General features: G+C 38.6%; 1 protein-coding gene across 5 annotated transcripts; it reads right to left on the reverse strand.

The window, feature by feature from the left end:
• Positions 1-4621: 4621 nt before the first annotated feature.
• Positions 4622-18295, reverse strand: LOC137137815 (polymeric immunoglobulin receptor-like). 5 transcript variants are annotated; one of them, XR_010915779.1, is made up of 7 exons: positions 18084-18295; positions 13551-13883; positions 13086-13418; positions 12796-12843; positions 7603-7638; positions 6474-6791; positions 4623-6380 (listed from the first exon to the last, which is right to left on the reverse strand). XR_010915779.1 is itself a non-coding variant. In XM_067524505.1 (6 exons), the coding sequence occupies exons 1-6, from the start codon at positions 18196-18198 to the stop codon at positions 6703-6705; spliced, it is 954 nt and encodes a 317-aa protein (XP_067380606.1). In that variant the 5' UTR covers positions 18199-18295; the 3' UTR covers positions 4622-6702. The 5 variants fall into 5 exon arrangements, 3 of the variants coding, with proteins under 3 accessions (XP_067380606.1, XP_067380608.1, XP_067380605.1); XR_010915780.1 differs by lacking the exon at positions 4623-6380 and adding an exon at positions 10683-10784 and having other exon boundaries at positions 6717-6791; positions 18084-18294; XM_067524505.1 differs by having other exon boundaries at positions 4622-6791.
• Positions 18296-24774: the final 6479 nt, after the last annotated feature.

The raw sequence follows: 24774 nt of genomic DNA on the forward strand, positions 1-24774 counted from the left end.
TGGTCTATCATTGACTTCCGCCTTCAACACGGTCATTCCCCACAAACTCACCCACAAACTGTCCACACTTGGTCTACACCCCACCCTCTGTGACTGGTTTCTAGACGTCTTGACTGGCAGGCCTCAGTCTGTAAGGATTGGTAACAGGACTTCAGCCAGTATCATCACAAACCTACACAGGGTTGTGTACTCAGCCTCATCCTCTACATCCTGTTCACCTACGACTGTGTCGCCTCCCACAAGAACAACATCATCCTGAGGTTTGTGGACGACACCGCAGTGATAGGACGCATTGCTGGCGGTGAAGAGGCAGCCTACAGGAGGGAGGTGGCCAGTCTGGTGTCATGGTGTGGAGACAACAACCTCACCCTCAACACGGACAAGACGAAGGAGATGATAGTGGACATGCGAAAGGAGAGGAGAACTCATCAGCCACTGTTCATCCGGGAGCTTGAAGTGGAGAAGGTGAGCAGCTTTACATACCTGGGTGTCCACATCAGTGAGGACCTCACTTGGACACCTCACGTCACGCAGCTGGTTAAGAAGACCCAACAACGGCTGCATTTTCTGAGGAGGCTGAGGAAGTTTGACATGTCGCCTAAGATCCTCAGCTCAACTTCTACAGCTGCGTCATTGAGAGTGTCCTGACCAACTGCATCACTATATGGTCCACCACATCTACCACAGCAGAGTCCACAGGAGAGCTGCGTCCATACTCAAAGACCCACCAGACGTCGCCCGCTGCGGTCTGCCAACGAACGATGTCTGGTGGTCCCAGCACCGCATAGAAGACACCAAGCAAAACTGTTCAGCGCAATGATCCCACGATGGTTGAACGAGCTACCAAACTCTGCACGCTCAGCTGATTCTCATTCTCATTCAAAAAACTGCTGAAAACTGAATTCTTCCACATCTTCCTATGCACTTAAATCTCTAAAAAAAAAAAAAAAAAAAAAAAAAATTTCTGCTCTCTTGCACTTGCATCTCCTGATCTGTGAACACTTTTCAGGACTTTGCTTTGACGTTTTCTCCTTGACTTAGATTTTTGCTGCCTTGTACCTCACTTGTAAGTCGCTTTGGATAAAAGCGTCTGCTAAATGACTAAATGTAAATGTAAATGTAAAGACCCCTCGCACCCCCAGAATGGACTGTTCACACTTCTACCCTCAGGACGGAGGTACAGAAGTGTGAAATGCAGAACCTCAAGACTGAAGAACTCTTTCTTCCCCTCTGCCATCAGACTCCTAAACAGCTGACAGGAGTTTGCAACCATGGACATAACTGTTTACATTGCTTTACATTTTTTCTTTTGCACATCCATTATTTATCAGAACTGCACTACCTCACTTTTATTGCCTTTATTGCTCTTATATTTTTCTATTTTATTTTACTTTACTATTACTATTTTTTGTTACCATTAGTTATCCTTATTTTTTATACAGACGGCATTTATTGTGGACGGCAAAGTAAGAATTTCATTGTGCAGGGAAACATGCTTTCTGTCTGTGCACATGACAGCACTTTGAATCTTAAATCTATCGGCACCATTCAAAAACTGCCATAAGGTTTGATATCTGCACTTTCGACACGCCAAAAAGAATCCAGCATCTGTAGCGCTTTGCGTGGGACTTGATCACGCCGGCCAGATAAATGTTAAAGTGGAGCCTCTCAACCTCTTCTTATCTGTAGCTACACAGTAATTAGATCTTAAGTATTCGTACCCATCATGTAATTATGTAATAAGTACCCCTTTACTACAAAATACCTACACTGTATTATTTTCAACATCCTGGATGTCGAAGCTTCTTTACTGAGTACACTTGACGTTCTACCAGATATTGTCATTTTTGCCATGACAGGCACTGCAATGAAGAGTGGGAGAAACTGCCCAAAAATAGGTGCTAAGCTTGGAGCATCATACTCAAAAAGACTTGAGGCTGTAACTGGCGATCAGCTCCTTCAACAAACTATTGAAGCAGCAGTGAATATATAGACGTGATTTTTTTTTGTTTATATTTAATACAGTTGCTAAGAATTCAAACAAACTTCCTTCACATTGTCATTTTGGTGCATTGTTTGTAGAATTTTAAGGAAAAGAATGAATTTAATAAATTTTAGAATAAGGCTGTAAAAGGACAAAATGTGGAAAAGAAAAGCAATTCAAATGCACTTATTGTAACAGCTCCAAGAAAAACACACACAAATACACACACACACCTGGTGGATGAACAGTCAGGTGGATTCATTGGTTTGTTCTTCTCTGGACGACCTGGCACTAATATGTTCCAGTGTCATCAGTCTTTACATTCTTCAGAATAACAGATGCGTCTCCGTCCTTCAGCTCATTCAGTGTGTGAATGTGTGTGTGATTGTGAATGTGAATGGGTGAATAAGAAGCAGTGTAAAGCACTTTGAGTGATTAATTATATTTTAATAATACAATGTTAAAAATGCCTTTTTTTAAGGGTGGAATAAATAAAGCCTCATCTCAGTTTGTAATTTGCATAAAACATGTTTCTTTAACAGCAAAGACATTCTCGTGTATGTTTGTTATCACAGAAGATGCTTGTCTCATGTCAATTGTCTTTCCTTGTAATGCAAATATGAGGAACCACGGGGACTTTCTGATGCAGGGCTTAAACTTACCTGGATGCTGAACAGGTTCAAGGATATGAAAAAACTACATTGTTTTAATTTATCATTTAGTCAATAGTTTTAGACTTTAGGTAAACACAAATGTCTATGTTAAGATATTACCAATATCAGAAGCCGTCAAATTCAGTAACAGATCAAAGCCACAATAGCAGATTTATTTACAGTGTAGTGATTTTATGATCACATGTGATGAACATGAAACTAAAATCCGGCTAATGTTTGGGGGAAGGCTGGAGCTTTACCTGCGAGAGGCAGGGAGCACTTTTGACAGGTCAGAAAATATTGGCTCACTGATGACCAAGTTGAGGTTCAGATGTGGTGCTGTTCCTGAATGACAGACCAAGGAGAGTTTAGGGCCGTCGTTCTAAACCAAATGTGGGCTGTAAGATCTTAATATGGATTGTAAGGTTTGGCAGAGTGGTGAAGACCCCCCCCACACACACACACACACAAACACAGGGAGGCAGGAGTATACTTGACTTTATTTACAGTGATCCAGACAAAAAAAACTACAACAAAATAAACCTAAGACTGGTCCAAACTAAATAAGAAAAATGAACTCTACAGAAGGAAAAACTAAGCTAGGCCCATTGCTACTGGGCAGCTAGCAGCAGGTCGACCTCTGACCTGAAGCAAAACAAAATCTCTGGAGGAGCTTCTACCAGTGATGAGCGGAAATGAAACGATGCATCAAGCTTCATTTTCAAGTTTTTTTTTGTGCAATCCAGTTTACTAAAATGCATCATTATGGATTTGTATAAACTTACAATAAATATCTCTCTATCCCTGCAACACCTGTTCCCTGTGAGAGAAGCAAAAGAAGTAAGAATCCGAAAAATATTAAAACTAATTATTTTTCTCTATCAAAACTCCTAAGAACAACTTTTTCCTCATCTGTCTATATGTCCCCAGTCACATGAGCATCTCATTCCACAATCTGAGGCCACTTAATATAGATTTCTTCCACTAAAATGTTTAGTTCATTCCCAAATCAAAGTATCACGTGCATAAAAATAACAATGCCTTGCAATCAAATATCAATATGACTCACAATTGTTACATCCACATTTACATTTGGAATTAAAACCGTGTTGAGCGCCACCTGGGTCGCCCGCAGTACAAAGACCCAACCAGCTAAGATATTTCCCGGGGTCCCCGGTCTGTCCCAAACACAACTCCACAAACTATAAGGAAGGAGAAAACCTCACGAGTCCAGTGATATAAAGCGATCTAAGATTAAAGAAGCACCGCAACAACAGTTTCTCAGAAAGTAACAAGACTTCATAAGTTGCGTATTGCCGTCGCTTAATTTTTATGAGGTTTGCAGGGACACAACGTTATTGAATCCTCACGGGCTGCAAACCATTGTCTCCGCGAGACTCCAAAGAATAAAACGGCACCAAGCTTTAAGTCCAAAAACTATGATGTCCAAGAGAAATAAAGCCTTAAACCCAGTTCTTCACTGTTCAGTCGTTGTCAGAAATAGTTATTTTTCTTTATTTTGGGTGCATATGAAAAGTAAACGTCTCAACTGCCACCATTTTGAAATGGGCGAACTTTCTGGATTCAAACAAGCCCACATCTATGTTTCTGCGACACGGATTGGCCCTTCAGGGGACCTATAAACCAATCATAGTCCCGAACAGTGAATGATGCAGTTTACGTAGGCAAAGACGATTTCGGGCTAACCAATCCTGTTAGTTTCATGTGATGACGTAACATTCCGCAGCCAATGAAGTAACGGTTTCAGGGATGTATAGTTCGTGTAACTCTGTAAATGGCAGTGGCCTCCTGTTCTCAGTGAAATGCGCCTGTTTCATTGAGAATAACGGGCGCGCACAACTGCAGCGCGGGGGCACAGCATTGAGTTTAGCACACAGGAACATTTGATCTGAGGTTTCGATGAGCTACTTATGATTAGTTTATCTAGTAGGAGAGAGGTGGCTGAGGGGGCAGAGTTTGGTAGCTCATTTAGTTTATTTACAAATGACTGAAAGCACCACACTTTTTTTTTTTTTGCAAAATTAAAAAATGTACAGAGTCTTTAAAGATAGTATGTTCTCTAAATGTTTTAATCACCATGTTTCCATGAGATCTACACACATTACCCCAGCAGATGTCGCCAAATTGGTGATTCAAATGTTTCAAAACACCGAATCATTTTCTGAGTCAATTATTTTAACTGGTTCAAAGCTTCCGAAAGCCTCAATTATCCCATCACTGACTTCTACTCCAGGCCTTATAGACCTGAAGCCTAATTTATCTTACCTGGGAAGGTTGAAAATAAATGTTATTAAGGACACTTTTAAGACACTTTTCTCATAAAATTACAAAACTCCCCTCTATTTTACCCCAGGATGGTACAATCTAATTTCCCCCCTACTATAAAAACCTTCCAGACCTCCCACTTCCTGTTTGGTAGCCAGGACATGTGAACTGTTGGTAGATGGAGTAAGTATTTACCAAATAACATTGGGGTAGGTATTAATTTGACAATTGTCCACACAGCTAAACTCCATTCTGCCAGCTAGATGGAAAACTAATAGAATTGGTGGTAGTAGTGTGTGATAACAAATTTACACATATTCTCTACAGGTCATGGTTTAACCCCAAGACAAGGATATTTTTTACTCAAGTTACACAGATTTTACTGTGAATTACAGCCTCGTATGGTGCAGAATTTTTTAAATATTGTTTTGATTTTATTTGAGTGAAAAATCACAATGTGCATTCATATAATTTAAATATTTGTATATAAACTAATACATTAAACCAAATGGTGTCATGGCAAAAGTGACAATATCTGGTCTTAGACACCTCAAGTCTAATCAGTAAAGAAGCTTCAACATCCAGGACGTCTTATAGGGTTTTATTATCTTGCAAGAGAGAAGAACATCGAAAGAGTTTCAGTTCTCCATCCTATGCAGTTCTAAACTTCATACATCACACATTAGTTTTATAACTTTCTGTTGCTGGGCAGAACATTTTCCACACTCAGGCTACTGCTCCCAGCACTTTTCTCCTTTTCTGGAAATCTTTTCCCTTTCCAGCACTTTGATAAGCAGCTGTGAGCATGAAGTGACTCTGGGTCACTACAGTGTGGGATGGTCTGCTGTTAGACAATAACTGACCTTGGAGCAGTTCTGCAAACACTTCAAGACAAAGCATGTACAGGTGCTGGTCAAATAATTAGAATATCTACACAAAGTTGATGTATGTCACTAATTCTATTCAAGAAATGAAACTTGTATAATGTGTAAATTCATTCCACACAGATTGATATATTTCAAGTGTTATTTCTTTAAATTTTGATGATTATATGATGACGCTGTTGTTGTTCAAGAGTGTAAGACATCAACTTTGGGTTCCTCCTCCTTCTTCAGTTTTTCTGAAGGTTCAGGATTCCGTTCTTGGAGCTGATGATCAGCTGCTTCATCAGCAGGACATTGGTGATTCTGCTGATTGAGTCTACTGCATCTTCTATAGATCATAAAACTAACAACAACAACAACTGACAGACCCACTATCAGTCCAACATGTCCATTCTTTTCTCCTCCAAGCTCATCAGCACCTTTGAGAAGAGAATGAGATGTGAGATGTGAGGTAGGTGATGAATCCATTTCCTCTTCAAACTCCCGTCAGACATTATCTACTCCACTGGCAGAGTGACAGTGTGTCCAGGTTCAGCTGTGATGTTCATCTGGACTGAAGAGCAGAGTGAGGGACTGTCAAAGAGAAGACAATGATCTTTACTGAGCTGTGTCAGAAGGACCAGAATCTGAAATCTGGCACATTGTAGTGTGACCTGGTTGACCCACATCTCACATTCACAATCAGGAAGCAGCTGCACTTCTGAAGACCTTTGAGTAACTTCCTGGGATTCCAACATAACACTCTTAAGTTCCATTGTCATTAATGGTGACGCTCTTCAGAATCACAGAAAATTCTCCGTCCTTCATCTCTGGATCTCTCAGTTCCACTCAAATGTGAAAAGACTCATGCTGGTAGTTTTCATAGGAGCACTTCTCTCTGTAGAAGAAGACGTAATCATCTGGTCCACTTTAACACAGTAATGTCAGTATCTCCAGGGCCCTGACACTGAAGGGTGACTTCTTCTCCTGGTTTTGTTTTTATGTCTTGTGGTTTATATATAAACAGAAAATCAGAGAAAAGCATGAAGTTAGAATCAGTAACAAAACTCAGTCCATTCTCATTCCTGATGCATTAAAAAGCATCAATTTGTCAAGACCTTCTGTGCCTCATGCTGAGGCTGAAGGTGCCCATGGACGCTCGGAGCCTTCAGTGTAGTTAATAAGAAACCCCGGTGCTTCCATATTTCATGCCAAAGCAGCACAATTTGATGCCTTAAGAAGCGTCAATATCTGACACTGTGGGATGAGAACGTGTTGGAAATGTATAGAAAACACTTTGATTTTAACACAGTCTTTACACCACTACACAGCCTGGTCTGAAATAAAAGCAGAAACGACTTAAAGTAATGTGTGAATCCGTTTAATTACATTTTTAGACAAATTACTCTTTTTAAATTTGAACCACATGGTTTGTTATTCACATGTGATGCTTTTATCACCATCTTATATTGAAAGTAAGGCTCATTTTACAGATTCTTTTTACACTATATATACTTTATTTTGGCAGATCTGTCATTTGACATATCAATAATTCATTTTTATAAACATCTCTTTGTGTGGCTGCTCACTGTTGTTGTGTTCTTCACTGCATATGATTCTTGTTTAGGACCAAGAAAACGTTAATAAAGAATCATTTAGCAACGATGGTGAAGTTAATAAGAGAAGCTGAGTTTTCAGTGAGGAAACAATTGATCAGAGTTTAGCATTTATGATTTCTGCTCACACTAATGTGTCTGTCAGTGTTTCTCAGACGCAATCAGAGGGTTTCACAGTGTAACAGAGGAAGTTTACTAACCTTGGTCTTTTGAGCAGCACAGCACTGACGTCACAGCTAAAGAGAAAGACAAGTTAGTTTGTGGATTGACACTCAGCAAATAAGACAACAGAGAAAACACTGTGCTGTGCTGAAGGAGCAGGAAACAGCACTTTCTCTTGTGCTTCAAACCAGATGTTCTCAGTATTTTACAACCACTTGTTGACTTTCATTAAGTATAATTTAACTTTTCTTTCTAAATGCTGACGTTTACTCACTTCACATCCTGAACCTTTAGTTCTACAAACATCATTTTACTAATTATCATGCTGCTCGTTGACATAAACGTTGTTGACATATTTTTGCATCTTTGTGTTAGGAAGCAACAGATGAATAAATAGGTGGAATGACCCTTTATAAAGTGTCAATGTAGTTGAAAGAGAAAAAAAAACCTTTGTAGAATCTTTGTAAAAACATAAACATCATCAAAACATCATAAGTGATTGAGGAAGATTCTTGAAAGCTAAACCTGCTAATTATTTCCTGTGACAGATATAAAAAATGGATTTGTGGGTAAATCAAATCAAATCCCTGCTGAGATCTAAAAGCAGATGTACTCACAGAGCAGCCACAGTAAAGACTCTTCATCCATGTTGACACTTGGTGATAATACAGTTTATCTATAGTTTCATCAGGTTTTACTCAAATCAAATCTGCTTCCTGTATTGTTGTGGTTTCTTCTGCAGCAGAAAAACCTACTTTAGATGCAGCAACGTAAAAGTGTTCATGTTTTAAAACCAGACACTGCAGACAACAGGCAGTAGCCACAGACCAGACCATGATGTAGAAGCTACAGAAGAACATCAGGACTGAGAACTTAACTTTAAATAATTTACAGCTTCATAATAAACGATTGATAAAAATCCCAAAACACTGACTTTAGAAATCATGTTAAATGTCCTGTAACTTAAGGAAATGAGCTGCAGGTGATGTTGCATCTGCATGTCTGAAAACTTTTGCTTTAACCAGTGAAATGCAGTCAGGAAGTGACTACAGTGTGTAGCTGCACATCATCAGTCTGTTAGTGTTTTCTGGCCTCTCTGCCAGTCAGCTGCCTCACACACACATAAACACACCTGTCTCCACCTCCCTGACTTATTTAGACTCTCAGTCTCTTTACAGTCAGGTGTGTATTTGTCCTGTTTCCTGTTCTTTCATTCTGCACTGACTTCACCTTCTGCCTGTTCTCTGCCTCGCTCACCTGTTTGCTGATACTCACCTAACAAAGATTCTCTCTTTGCCCTTCACATCGTATCATCTGTGGCTCCAGTAACTTGAACTTTTCCAATAGTATCATTACTGACTCCTGACGTTTTGTTGGAGTCGTAAATGGTAAATGGTCTGCACATCACCTATATAGCACTTTTCTACCCATTGGGACTCAAAGCACTTCACACTGCTTCTTATTCACCCATTCACACTCACAATCACACACACGCTCACACTCTGATGGTGGAGCTGCTATGTAGCTGGCCAACACTCACCGGGAGCAACTAAGGTGGGGTTCAGTGTCTTGCTTAAGGACACTTCAACATGTGACCGGAGGAGCCGGGGATTAAACTGGTTGAACTTGACCCCCAGGTTGTTAACTGAGTACGGCTGTGGGGAAAAACTGTGTTGTATTTCTGTGACCTGAAAAATGTAAATGAAAGCTGAATTTGATGCATTGTTATTTGAATAATCTGTATTTTTCTGTACAGGTTAACCATTTTTAATATTGACATTTAAAATTTTGTCAGATGTGACTCTGACTGACACCACTTTTTATCGTCAGTCCTGTTACTTCCTACTGAATATTTGTGCTAAGATTTTTTTTAAAATCCCATAACCATCTACCTGTGACTGTCTGGTTAAACTGCACTTCTTAACCTAGAGCTTCACGTTGTGTTAACGTCTTCTCTCACTTGGCCACAATAACTCCACAGATGTAACAACCATCTAAGCCACAGGAGTTTAGAGCTGATTCCTTCAGCGTTAGAAGAACATCCACCAAATGTAAAACACATCTGACCTGTTTTCACAATCACTCAGCAGCTGTACAACCCGATGGACTCAGACATTTTGTCTCCATCTTCCTGGGTGTTGTTTGGGTTTTGTTTCCCTTTGGTTTTGTTCTTTGTAATATATTTTTCTTAAATAGTTCAGAGTTTTGTTATTTACCGTGTGTTAAGTTTAAGAAATGTTTAAAAGTCCTGTGTGGTCGTCTCCTCATTGTGTTTTGTCATCTTCTCGATCCAGCACCTGCCATCTCCTGCTGACAACTTTTGTTTTTTTTGTTCAGACTTTTTAACCTCATCAGGCCATTGACACACATCCACACATTTGTTACTCGTTTGCTAAAGCTGGACAATGTCCCCAAAAAAGCTGAGTGACTTCAGATCAGTAGCAGAAGTCATTATGTTGTAGATGTTTTCACTATGCTGGATACTGATCATTCTGCTCATCAGGAAGATAAAATAACTACAAGCAAAAGAATTTACCACCTTTGTAAAAATTCTTTCCATTTTCCTCCTTTTGTCCTTAATGTTTCCTTCACTGTAAATTCAGCTTTCCTAACTCAGAAAAATTTGTTAACTTTACTCAGTCATCAACAATATGCACTTTTCACTAGGATTTATTTAGTGAGAGTTAATTACAGGGTGATGAAACGATTTAAGTTTTTGAGTGAAGCACGCAATGACAATTCTTCACCAGTAGGAAACAGAAATGCACTAAAATTGTTAATAGTTTAAAGAAGGCAGAAGAAATTCTGCGCATGTGCAGTAGCCAATGTTCAGTAACCTTTGCACGTGCTTGCTCAAGTTGCGTGGTTTAACGTTTAACGGATTTGGCGCGGAGTCCGAATACATGGTTGGGGGGAGAAGGACAGACAGCTGGGATTTTGACTCTTACATGAAGTCTCTGGCTGCTTTTTGGAGGATAATAAGATAAGTAATCAAGTAACAACAATTTATTTTATGTTTGAATTTTTTTCTGATTGAGCATATAGTATCTAGCGTAAATGATGTTTGGTAAACAGCACTGTCATTTCTAATCTTGCAGAGCTAATGTTAGCTACCTACCACTGCCTTGTATTTCTTTGGCAAAACGTCTTCAGGTATGTTTAGACGGTAAACATACCATGCTGCTGACGGTAAACTTTCCTCCCACCACCTTCCGTCCTCCTGAATCATGATAGAACATATTCAAACAGTTTTAAACAAATGCTAGAAGTCCTGGTTTTAAAAGGTTCATACTTTTCTGTTTTCCCAAAGTTGGCATAAGTAGCCCAGTTGGGAAATGTGCAATAAAAAAATTCTGGTTAGCAGCAACACATGACCATACGGATTATTCCCGTTTATAAAATCTATTATAAAGGCCATAGCATTCATAGAGAACCATGTTGAAGTCTGGCAAGAGAGTGTGTTAATAGTGAATTAGTTTTGTTGTTATTAAGCAGTGAAATTGCATATTTTACACAATGAGTGTAATGTTATATTTATATATTTTCTTCTTTCAAAACTGAGTGAAGGACAAATAACCGAAGTCACGTCAGTAAAACCAACGGTATTAACATCCACACGGGTCTCCATGCCAGTTGTTATGAAAATTACTTTTAAAGTTTAATGTCAGTTTAAGGTTAAAAATAAAATAAAAAGAAATCAGAGTTGAACTGTGTCATTACCTTAATATGTCATGTGTAGATGTATTTTAGGAAAATGGAACTTGTTTCTCATTAGCATAAAATGGATGTTTGAAGGACTGAAGCTACACAAGTACCACTTACTGTTTTTTTTAATCAGTTTGCATGGTTTTACCAAGTAAATCAAGTAACTGCAACTTTGTAATACAGTCCACAGCACATTTAACTTGAAATGATTTTGTTGTTTGAAATAGTCATTTGGAGTCCTCCATGCTGAGTTAGTAGTTAAGTGAAGTTCCAAGTGCTGTACACTTTTTTGTTAGTTGTGTACACTAAATTGTGAGTTTACCACACTTGATAAGTATTTGTAAGTACAAAATACAAGCCCTGTTCCAGTTTACTTTGCTTTTTCAAGGCAAATGCTTTGCATGCTTTTTTTAAGTAATGTTAACTAATTAGAATTGCAGCAGTTTGGTTGTCTGTGTTAAATTCTTCATTTAACTGAAATAACAATCAGCAGAAGAAAGTTGAGTCTCATCAGTTTGAAAGTAAAGTAGATCAAACATTAAATATGAGATTAATGCTACAGGACTGAGCTGCTATTTGTATATAAAAATACTGATATAAAAAATATTTGACTTTGCAACTAAAAATAACCTATTTGTGTCTTTAGATAAACTGAGTGTCTAATTAAAAACCTAATGTGGATTAATATTTTAAATTAGTTCTATTTCCTCCTGTTTGATTAAAAACTACAGTCAGTTTTTTAAAACAAGTGTTGACAGTGAGAAAAAACACATGTTGACGAGGCCTTAAACAGCATTAGATTCTCAAAGAACTTGTCTTGCTCAGGACACTGAATCATTTAAAGCGTGGACATTTCTTACTTTGTCCTCTGTGCAGCTGTCAGCAGCTGGAGAAATGCTCCTGTCTTCAGTTAACACACTACAAACTCTGCAGGACTGTTCACATGAGGCAGAAGAAAAAGCACCAGGTGGAAACTAAAACACCTCAGCAGCTTCTTAAATCAAATGAACAGGGAATAAATGTGAGTCTGTCCAAACATTCAAGGTAAAGTCTGGTTTTCATTGTTACCAGTGTAACAGTCAGAGATTCTGAGCTGCTCAAGTTCAGTTTCTTCCTCAGCTTTTCTCACTTTTCCTTCTTCCTTCATTTGAGTTTTCTGTGAGTCCTAAGTTCTTTATAGATCAGAAAACAAACAGCAAACACTGACAGACCGACATTAACATCTGTGTCTCCTCCATCCTCAGTTTGTCCAGCTGCATCAGAACAGAACAGAACCAGATGTGAAGTTTTTCTCTTTAAACTCCTGCTCTGAGACACTCATGTCTCCACTGGGGGTTCCTCCTCTTCCTCCTTCAGTTTCTTTGAAGGTTCAGGATTTAAATCTTGAAGCTCATGATCAGCTGCTTCATCAGCAGGAGGTTGGTGATTCTGCTGACTGGGTCTTCTATAAATCTTAAATCTAACACCAAAAACAAAAACAACAACAAGAAATGCTATACCAACTAACAGACCCACTCTCAGTCTACCTTGTTTACCCTTGTCTCCTCCATCCTCACTGTGTCCAGCTGCCTCACCTGTAAGAAGAGAATGAGATGTGAGGTGTCAGGTAGGTGATGAATCCATTTCCTCTTCAAACTCCTGTCAGACATTATCTACTGCACTTTGATCCCATCACTCATAGCAGCTGTTTGCTACAAAGTCTCATCAGCAACATCTTTAGAAAACACAAACATCTGATCTGTGATGGTTCACTCTCACATCAACAACCAGGAAGCAGCTGCACCTCTGATCCACACACACACAAACACACACTAACCTGGTTGATGAACATCCAGGTTGATGATGCTCATCGTGTGGTTTCTCTGACTCTGGTAGATGTGACACTCGTATGTTCCAGTGTCATTAATCGTCACATTCTTCAGAATCACAGACAGGTTTCCATCTTTCATCCCACTGTCCTTCAGCTCCACCCTGTTCTTAAAAGATGGATGCTGGTGGTCTGGATCTGACTGGCCGTTCTTATATAAAAATACATATTCTGGCTCCAGATCAGGTCTGATCCACTCTACAACTAAGATTTGGGTGTTTTGGGGAACATGACACGGCAAAGTCACATGGTCTCCAGACTTAGCTGTGATGTCTTCTTGATCTGAAGAAGAAAACACACAGCAGAGAGTTGGCGAGTTTTAGATCTCCACACCTCCAGGGTAGCACATTAGATTTGTTAACTCCTCCAAACTTTCACATCAATAACCAAAACACAAGCACACTTCAAACTCACCTGCTTTAACCTTCAAATGAATGATGTTAATGATCTCAGGGTCACTTCCTGTGTTGTTCCTTCCAACATAACACTCATATGTTCCAGTATCGTTGATACTAAAATGATTCAGAATCACGGAAAAGTCTCCGTCCTTTATCTGCGGATCTCTCAGCTTTACTCGACCATGAAAAGATGGATACTGGTACTGTTCATACGACCGACTCTCTCTGAAGAAGTAGACGTAGCCCTTTGCTTTCAGGTCAGGTCTGATCCACCTTAGTACTAAAATGTTGGCATTGCTGGGATCACGACAGTGTAGAATGACATCGTCTCCAGATTTAGCTTGAATCTCTGAAAAAAAGATAAAAAACAAAATATTCAGTGTTACAGGTCTTTAGGAAACACTTTTCTTTTGAGCAATTTCAAATGGTTGTACAGACTAAATACTTTTTTATACAGGAAGTCCTTCAGAGGAGTCCTGTGTCTTGGTGTCCTCTCTGTGTTGTTTTTCCTGTGGTCACTCACTTTTTGAGGACAGTCTGCTTTAGGCAGATTTATACATGTGTCAATTTATTTACAATACTAATAATAATGACTCAGCATTTCGCACATTTTCTTGTGTGTGTCAATGTCCCAAGTCATTTGAAGACAAGTCTGCCTGTGTGCAACTTAAGTCCAAGTCGCAGACTCAAGTCTGTTCTTGTCTCCATCCTCTGACAATCATCTCTTCACACAGTTGGTTGAATTGTTGTTTTGTCTTCATGCTGCTGATTTTATCCAGGATACTGATTCACCAGTACCTGGACCTTCCAGATACTTGTGCATTTATACTACAATTTGTTAAAACACAGTCACTGCACTCAGCTGATCTCCAGTTAACGTGCTGTGGGACTTTTAAAGAAACTTTCTATATTTGTGTTACTGTGACTAATCCCCACACAGAGACTATAACAAACTATAAGTCCACTGACCATGTACCTTGTACGACTCCTGAACCTGACTTAGCTCTTTTGTCAGTGTCACAGAGCTCCATTAACAAAAACAGTTCAAAACATGTCAGTGAGCCACAGTACTTCAGAGGGTCACATGTTTCTGCCTAAAATAAAATTTAGATGTAGCATTTTTTTTTTAAAGAGCCTCAAAAGCTGTGAGGAAGCATCCTGTGTTTCTCTAAGATAGTAACTGTGCATGTGACCTCTGCTCTGTTAACCACCATCAAGTATATGAACATGTTAATGGTGAGACACTAAACATGAGTAGAGAATTAAATGTTGGTTTTTGTGTCTGTATAGGGATTGTTGAAAATACAATTACATTTTCATTTTAACTATATTTAGATTTCAAAACAGGTTTTATCACTTAAGTTCAGTCAAACCACATAAAGGCTTCAGACTTGATAAGCCACCGCACACCCTTTACACACTAAGTGCTTCATAGTCCAGGTCATCCACACGCAGTCACAAGAAAAAGTAATGGCTGATCATTTATTTATCTGCTTGATATTTATTACTATCAATACTGTTGCATGTGTTGTTTAACCAAAGTTTCCTTTATTGTCAGGAGTGTAGCATCCCACTTAGTATCATGGGGCAAGATCTGGAGAAAGCATTTGGCAGCATAAGTCATCTATATGTAAAGGGTTTTCTATCCCATCTAGGTTTTGGCAAAAGATTCCAGAAATGGCTTTACCTGCTATACACTGATTGTAATAGTATGGTGATGGTAAACTTGGTAAACTTGTTTTAATGTAAAACCAAAGTTTTTCTGGCTCAATTCAGAGCCTTTGTGCCCCCCATGCCCACCAATGTGATGCAGTGGGCTTCATGAACACATTGTCTTGTCTGAATATAGGTAAACATGCTGAGTGGTCGCACAGAATTGCTGCCCACTCTGGCACATGTTCCCTGCTGTCTTTAGAAGGAGAAACTTCTCATACAGTGTGTGGACAACTTCATGTCAGTCAAACCATACTATCCTTAAAACTACACACGGAGCCTCGAAGAACTATTAAGACCTTTAGGCTGTATATCTGTAAGACTATAGGCCCAATTGTAGGACTGGGTTTCAAAGAGCAATTCAAAACACCAAATTATTGTGTCCACCTCCCTAAATCAAATGCCCCCTTTTCCCAGTAACCCTGCCACCAGGTCTGACTCAGGCTAATTTCACCCCCAACAAATGTACGACCTTGGTCACTTTTGCTCATGAGTCTTTTTAAGGAATGAACAAACAAGATCCTTCTTGAAGACGTTTTCTTCTCCTTCTTTTCCTGCTTTTTTGAAGGCTTTTTGCTTCCTGGACAAACTTGAGACTGTGAGATTAAGTTTAAATTCAGAAAATGACTTCAGATAACTTCAGGTGGCTGCATTGTCTCTTCCTGTCTCACATCACACCCACACACACTGTAGAATAGAGGAGTCAGGCATTTTAAGAAACACTGGGAACCATTTAAACAACACCTGAACTGAAAATCACCCAAACTGCCCGCAACATCATGACTTTCTGACTATTCTATAATTATAATATATATCAGACATTATGATGCAGTTAATGTAATTTACACTCATGTCTTTTGAGTCCCCACCACTGATGAGGACACCAGTGCTGAAACCTGTCACAAATACATCAAACTCCCCACAATTCTGTGTCTATGCTCAGGTTTTGATCTGCCTGCTGGTTTTGACCTCTGCATTTTGTCCCTGTTTACCTGGACTTTATGGAAACCTGTTTCTGCACCATTTTAAACTTAACAACTGTTCCACTGTACCTCCTTGTCTGGGGTTGGGTCCTGTCTCTGCCTTCACTGTGTGTATGAGATGTTGAGTTTGAATATTTGGGCTCACTAACAATAGCATGTTGTTCACATCCACAGAGACGATGTTGTGTCTGACACTTGAATAAATTCATTTAAAATCCACTTCCTGCAGACACAAAGTGTGCAGGAGAAAGACAGGTGTCTAACATCCTGTAAACTAAACCACAACCACTTCCTTAAGATACAGCTTTTTAAAATGATTTCTAAAATCTGTGTTTGAAGGTAATTTGTTTTTTTTATGAAACTGTCTGAACAATTTCAGGTTTAGAAATACCTAAAACTGCAAACACATCCAATATGCAGTTGTGCTTTTGAGTTTCATAATTTCTCTTTGGTGCAACTGAGCAAAGAAACATTTTTATAATTGTTGCAGCAGAGGAACCTACATCACTGTCAGTGAGGAAGAAAGAGGGTTTTACTTATGTGACACCTTTTATTACAAAACCGATTCAAGTTTGATTTAATTTAGCTTTTTGACAAAAAAGTCCCCCAGTGAGTTAACTGGAGATCAGCTGACTGTGACTGTTTTTAAAGGCTTGTAGTATAAATACACATGTATCTGGAAGGTCCAGGTACTGGTGAATCAGCATCCTGGACAAAATCCACAGCATGAAGACAAAACAACACTCCAGCCAACTCTGTGAAGAGATGATTGTCAGAGGACGGAGACAAGAACATTTCCTAGTCATTAAATGTCTCTTGGAGAACAGCACTCTGAGCCTAATAGCACAACATACAGCCCGTGTTTAAAAGACAGTCCCTAAATTCCCCAAACCAACATCTGAGTCCAAATTGTAGAAAAGTGGAATAATATATAAGTGAAATGTTAAGACTTTTTTTTCTTTGAAAGGCCAAAACTTATAAAATTCTTTCTACCTGCTTCACATAAATAATGCGGAACCAGAGACAATATAACGTTTCTTCTTTGCTGGTTTTCTGAGGCTGCTACACAAACTCATTACGACTAGAACGAACCCATGTCCCAGTGTCGATGGTAAAATACTCAGCTCAATGTAGATGTAGGTTCACTTTCTTTGACTGAAACTCAAACTAACTAAAGCTGTACTGTGACTCCCACCACCTGTACACACATACACACCACAATATGTGATTTAAACTACACCACATTGTTCTCTCTTACACAAAGATTCAGGAAGTAGAGCTGTTCACGGAAAGTTCAGCTAAATATTTCCAAAATCATTTTGACTCGTAAATAACACGTTTGTACTACCAATCTGACATCATAGATGTTAAATTGAAGTGGACTACAGTGAGTAAGGACCAGCGCTATTCTGGCTGCACCGCCACTCAATGAGGGGAAGTCCACCATTAAACCAACGAATGAAAACAACCACTTTTCCGCCATTACACGAACACACATTGGTGTTTGATTCAAACAGAACCCAGCAGCACAGTAGTTAGTTCAGGAAATAATTTAATCTCTTCTGAGGATTCTGGCCTCCTTAAATCTCAAAAACTCTAAAAGTACATTTACATTTTGTATCGACTTTAGCTTTGAGGAAATGGAGGAGCTGCCTCGTGGTCGGTAGACGCGAAGAGACGACAAGGTTGTTAAGTTAAAATCATCAAGCAGGATTTAGTTTTCTTGCAATACACTTCACTACCAGAAACATGCAGTTTCCCAGAACCTGGACCTGGACATTATCACAGAAAAAACAGTTTCTCTCAGCTCGGTGAACAAACTCAGATTTCCGGTATCTGCGTGTGCAGCTTACCCTCAGTCAGGCCGTTGGTAAAGAAACATATGAGCAGACACAGAAATAGCGTCCATTTCAAAGTAGCCATCTTCTCCTTCTGCTCTTTGAAAAACTTTAGATAATCCAGCTTCATTTGTTGGTGAAGGGTTGAGATGATCTTGTCCTGTGAAGAACCTTTTTCCTGTCTGTCTTTGCACTCAAACTCTATGACGGAAATAGAGCCACGTGATAAAACACACACGCAACAGGAAATTGTGAGAATTTACTTTGCATAAGCACCTGAGCTGTAAAAAGATGTAGAATCCTGTCTGTTAAGAAGCCCCTGATGATCCAGACCTGTCCGACATGATGTATTAGTAAACCAGGACTTTGCAAGAAGGAGGTTGAAGTGAGATCAACACTGAATCAACAACAGAGAAAATCTGGGTAACGCTTTAGATCACAGCTCGTGACTTACAGGGTGAGTACAGCAAACGTACCTATTAGTAACAACAGTAAACCTCCACAGTATCTATTTGTTGTTGCTTGATAACAATAAGCAAACTGTGTGGATGACAGGATAACAAGCCGAGAATAAGATAATACCTACAGTCTGAGTATTTTGTAGTTAAAAGTACTTATAAAATAATTACATAATAGCTGTGAATACTTACTGTGTAACTACAGGTAACAAAGGGGTTTAGATTTAATTTTGGAAAAAAAGAGGCAGCAGTGCTAACACACTGCTATCATGTGATATTTAATTATTATTATCAATAAGTTGTTTAAAATACTAAACTAAAGTTCAACTGATTTAAAATGCTTTTACATGTAATAAAAATAAAAGCATAATTGCTATTTATTTTCTCAAAAATGAATATATCTAAACCTGTTTGTTACCTGTTGTTATACAGTAGGTACAACAAATTCAACCCTCAGAACTCTAGGATATATCTGGTGGTTTCTGAATACTTTTACCTTTATATTTCACATTTATTTTCACCATGTCATTTGTTTCAGCAGAACATTTTTTCCATTTTGAAATACTGTAATAACACACTGGATCTACGACCACACAAGAAACGTTCTTCCTGCTGAGTTTGACATCAGCAGATTCACCAGAGGGTGGACTTTTTTCAGCAAAAAAAAAAAAAAAAAACTAAATTCAAGAACATTCGACACACAAAGCATTGCTAGATGTGTCCTAATTTGGGAAATTGAACAAATGTGATCGAGCATCTTTGGCGCTTTGCGTGTGACTTGATCACACCGGCCGGATAAGGGTTAAAGTGGAGCCTCTCAACCTCTTCTTAACTGTAGCTACACAGTAATTAGACCATAAGTATTCAAACCCATCATGTAATTATTTAATAAGTACACCTTTACTTTCTGGATGCACTTATTGTAACAGCTCCAGGAAACACACACACACACACACACACACACACACACAAACACTCTCACTTGGTGGATGAACAGTTAGGTTGATGATGCTCGTCCATTGGTTTGTTTCTCTCTGGACGACCCCACATTTATATGTCCCAGTGTCATCAGTCTTTACATTCTTCACAATAACAGAGGCGTCTCTGTCCACCTTGTTCTTAAAAGATTGATGCTGGAAGTCTGGATCAGATCGTCCATTTTAATACCAAAACACATAATCTGGCATCAGATCTGGTCTGATCCACTCTGCAACTTTGATGTTTTTGTGTTTTGGAACTTGACATGGCAGAGTGACAGTGTGTCCAGGTTCAGCTGTGATGTTCATCTGGACTGAAGAAGAGAGAAAAAACAGAGCAGAGTGAGGGACTGTCAAAGAGAAGACAATGATCTTTACTGAGCTGTGTCAGAAGGACCAGAATCTGAAATCTGGAACATTGTAATGTGACCTGGTTGACCCAAATCTCACATTCACAATCAGGAAGCAGCTGCACTTCAAACTCACATGAATCAACCTTCAGGTGGGTGATGCTGAAGACCTTTGGGTAACTTCCTGGGATTCCAACATAACACTCATAAGTTCCATTGTCATTGATGGTGACGCTCTTCAGAATCACAGAAAAGTCTCCGTCCTTCATCTCTGGATCTCTCAGTTCCACTCAAATGTGAAAAGACTCATACTGGTAGTTTTCATAGGAGCACTTCTCTCTGTAGATGAAGACGTAATCATCTGGTCCACTTTAACACAGTAATGTCAGTATCTCCAGGGCCCTGACACTGAAGGGTGACGTCTTCTCCTGGTTTTGTTTTTATGTCTTGTGGTTTATATATAAACAGAAAAAAATCAGAGAAAAGCATGAAGTTAGAATCAGTAACAAAACTCAGTCCATTCTCATTCCTGATGCATTAAAAAGCATCAATTTGTCAAGACCTTCTGTGCCTCATGCTGAGGCTGAAGGTGCCCATGGACGCTCGGAGCCTTCAGTGTAGTTAATAAGAAACCCCGGTGCTTCCATATTTCATGCCAAAGCAGCACAATTTGATGCCTTAGGAAGCGTCAATATCTGACACTGTGAGATGAGAACGTGTTGGAAATCTGTAGAAAACACTTTGATTTTAACACAGTCTTTACACCACTACACAGCTTGGTCTGAAATAAAAGCAGAAACGACTTAAAGTAATGTGTGAATCCTTTTAATTAAATTTTTAGACAAATTACTCTTTTTAAATTTTAACCACATGGTTTGTTATTCACATTTGATGCTTTTATCACTATCTTGTATTGAAAGTAAGGCTCATTTTACCGATTCTTTTTACACTATATATACTTTATTTTGGCAGATCTGTCATTTGACATATCAATAATTCATTATTATAAACATCTCTTTGTGTGGCTGCTCACTGTTGTGTTCTTCACTGCATATGATTCTTGTTTAGGACCAAGAAAACGTTAATAAAGAATCATTTAGCAACGATGGTGAAGTTAATAAGAGAAGCTGAGTTTTCAGTGAGGAAACAAGTGATTTCTCAGACGCAATCAGAGGGTTTCACAGTGTAACAGAGGAAGTTTACTAACCTTGGTCTTTTGAGCAGCACAGCACTGACGTCACAGCTAAAGAGAAAGACAAGTTAGTTTGTGGATTCACACTCAGCAAATAAGACAACAGAGAAAACACTGTGCTGTGCTGAAGGAGCAGGAAACAGCACTTTCTCTTGTGCTTCAAACCAGATGTTCTCAGTATTTTACAACCACTTGTTGACTTTCATTAAGTATAATTTAACTTTTTTTCTAAATTCTGACATTTACTCACTTCACATCCTGAACCTTTAGTTCTACAAACATCATTTTACTAATTATCATGCTGCTCGTTGACATAAACGTTGTTGACATATTTTTGCATCTTTGTGTTAGGAAGCAACAGATGAATAAATAGGTGGAATGACCCTTTATAAAGTGTCAATGTAGTTGAAAGAGAAAAAAAAACCTTTGTAGAATCTTTGTAAAAACATAAACATCATCAAAACATCATAAGTGATTGAGGAAGATTCTTGAAAGCTAAACCTGCTAATTATTTCCTGTGACAGATATAAAAAATGGATTTGTGGGTAAATCAAATCAAATCCCTGCTGAGATCTAAAAGCAGATGTACTCACAGAGCAGCCACAGTAAAGACACTTCATCCATGTTGACACTTGGTGATAATACAGTTTATCTATAGTTTCATCAGGTTTTACTCAAATCAAGACGCCTCCTGCTTTTTGTATTGTTGTGGTTTCTTCTGCAGCAGAAAAACCTACTTTAGATGCAGCAACGTAAAAGTGTTCATGTTTTAAAACCAGACACTGCAGACAACAGGCAGTAGCCACAGACCAGACCATGATGTAGAAGCTACAGAAGAACATCAGGACTGAGAACTTAACTTTAAATAATTTACAGCTTCATAATAAACGATTGATAAAAATCCCAAAACACTGACTTTAGAAATCATGTTAAATGTCCTGTAACTTAAGGAAATGAGCTGCAGGTGATGTTGCATCTGCATGTCTGAAAACTTTTGCTTTAACCAGTGAAATGCAGTCAGGAAGTGACTACAGTGTGTAGCTGCACATCATCAGTCTGTTAGTGTTTTCTGGCCTCTCTGCCAGTCAGCTGCCTCACACACACATAAACACACCTGTCTCCACCTCCCTGACTTATTTAGACTCTCAGTCTCTTTACAGTCAGGTGTGTATTTGTCCTGTTTCCTGTTCTTTCATTCTGCACTGACTTCACCTTCTGCCTGTTCTCTGCCTCGCTCACCTGTTTGCTGATACCTGTACTCACCTAACAAAGATTCTCTCTTTGCCCTTCACATCGTATCATCTGTGGCTCCAGTAACTTGAACTTTTCCAATAGTGTCATTACTGACTCCTGACCTCATGTTGGAGTCGTCCACTTTATTTACCTGTGACACTTACCTGTCATTGTAACATTTGGCATTTTTACTACTTGAAATGTAGATTGAATTCACAGTGAAACCCATGAAAGAGGAACCACTGGTTCGGCAAACATTTAGTTTGACATTGAACACATAACACTTTTATTATGAACACACAATAACAGAAAACCTTTTTAATATAATGTCATTTTACACACAGCAAACTACAAAAACACACATAGAATAAAATGACAAGCTGAGCAGTAACACAAAGCAGCCAGCAGATGGCAGGACATCATGACCAGAGTATGGGATCAATAATGAAAACATGAAGCAGGAAGAGCCTTTTTATTACAGGACGTCTTATATTAGACTTTTTCACACACTCCTGGAATGAACAAACTAATGTTTCGTCTGTCACATGATTATATGAAAAGATAAAGTGAGATGTCACTGTGCTAAAAAATTAACATTTAAAATTTTGTCAGACGTCACTCTGACTGACACTTTATATGTTACAAACGTACAGACTTTTTTTTTTTTTTCAAACTGTGAGTTTCTGGTTAGACTGCACTGCTTTTTTCTCTCACTTGGCCACAATAACTCCACAGTTGAAACAAGCATCTAAGCCACAGGAGTTTAGAGTTGATTCCTGCAGCGTTAGAAGAACATCCACCAAATGTAAAACACATCTGAACTGTCTTCACAATCACGCAGCCTGTTTATGTAGAACAGAATCACACAGCAGCTGTATAACCAGATGAACTTGTCTCCATCTTCCTGGGTGTTGGTTGGGTTTTGTTTCCTTTTGTTTTTATTCTTTATATTATTTTTTCCTTTCATACACTCAACACACCACTGATGTCAGTGACTTAAATAGTTATTTAGCGTGTGTTAAGTTTAAGAAATGTTTAAAAGTCCTGTGTGGTCGTCTCCTCATTGTCTTTTGTCATCACCTCGATCCAGCACCTGCCATCTCCTGCTGACACCTTTTGGTTTTTTTTGTTCAGACTTTTTATCCTCATCAGGCCATTTACACACTGCCACACATTTGTTACTCGTTTGACTAAAGCTGGACAATGTCCCCAAAGCAGCTGAGAGACTTCAGATCAGTAACTTCACTGGAGATGAAGATATTTGAGAAACTGATCAGGACTCAGCTGCTCTGAAACACCTTGACACAGGGTAACACAGTAGTAGATGATACAAATGTAACTTTATTCAACTGAGCATCATCTTAAAAAAAAGTATTTATCTTATTTTTTTATATAGAAGTTTATATTTGTATTTAATAGAACTAATCACTTATTTTATGTCTTACAATGCTTTTTAAATTGTTATGTCCATGTTGTCAGATGGACTGTAGACTGTTTTTTCTTTTAGACCAACACTGAGCAGAGATTTTACACAGATATTTGGAAAAATTCAGTCTGTTTTCATTCCCAAGACGTCTATGTGTTGCAGTATTGTTCTACATTTTTATCAAAACTGTGTTTATTTTACAATGGAGATCTTTGCAGCAAAAGAGCATAGAAAATATGATTTACTACAATTCAAAATTCATTACAGCTGAAGTGAAACAAAAACAGGCTTGTTCTTGTCCTGTTTTGTTAAAATGATCACACAGACTTGTTCTTACACAATCACTTTCTTATATGGAACATTTCCAAAACTAAACACATGTTGTTTAGAGAGTGGTAGCAAACAGCAAAGAGACGTAGTTATTAGATATTTATGCTGATCAGAAACTGAGCTTAAGAGTTTTTCAGCTGCTACTTTAAGTCAGTTATTAAAATATGGTAGTTTTATTTGTATCTTGGCCACACACTGAGCTGGCTGATCGTAAATGGTTTTACAAAAAGTTAACAACCAAAATCTGAACTCCAGATGTGTGTCTGAGTCCAGGATCCAGATCAAACTGTTCAGTCATGACCTGTGAGGGAAACTAAAGCAGTGAAGGCGACAACATTGGCTCTGTAGTTTAACTGCTCAGTAAAAATAGTAGTTTAAAAAAAATTTCTTCAAATAACATGTTAACATCAAGAGAAATTCCCTGCATCCCATCACTTTCACTTTTGATTTCTATGAGAGCAACTGAACTTGGCACAGAGTCTTTGTCCTGAGGCATCAGGAAACTTCTAGGGTGAATGGAGAAATACAGTAGATATTCTTACTGTTTATCAGGTTTTTCTCTCTGTGTGTGTTTTGCCTGGATTTGATATTCAAAACAGTGTCATCATCAGGTTACAGGAGCAGCAGGTTTTATTCTGCTGCAGCTGCTCACACAGATCTGAGAGATTAAGTGAACAGATTAAAATCTCTTTTCAACTAATTATAAAACTCCAGATTCTAGTCTTGTTTATGTTTGATGC

Source organism: Channa argus, chromosome 12 (assembly GCF_033026475.1).
Source record: "Channa argus isolate prfri chromosome 12, Channa argus male v1.0, whole genome shotgun sequence".
Classification (NCBI taxonomy): Eukaryota; Metazoa; Chordata; class Actinopteri; order Anabantiformes; family Channidae; genus Channa; species Channa argus.

Bases quoted from the DNA above. Each gene is read 5' to 3' on its own strand.
- LOC137137815 (XM_067524504.1), bottom strand. From the start codon at position 18,198: ATGAAGCTGGATTATCTAAAGTTTTTCAAAGAGCAGAAGGAGAAGATG. The intron at 13,419-13,550 runs GTGAGTTTGAAG...TTTCTTCTTCAG, and splicing joins TCATTTGAAGGTTAAAGCAG to ATCAAGAAGACATCACAGCT. The intron at 12,844-13,085 runs GTTAGTGTGTGT...CTCTTCTTACAG, and splicing joins CCTGGATGTTCATCAACCAG to GTGAGGCAGCTGGACACAGT.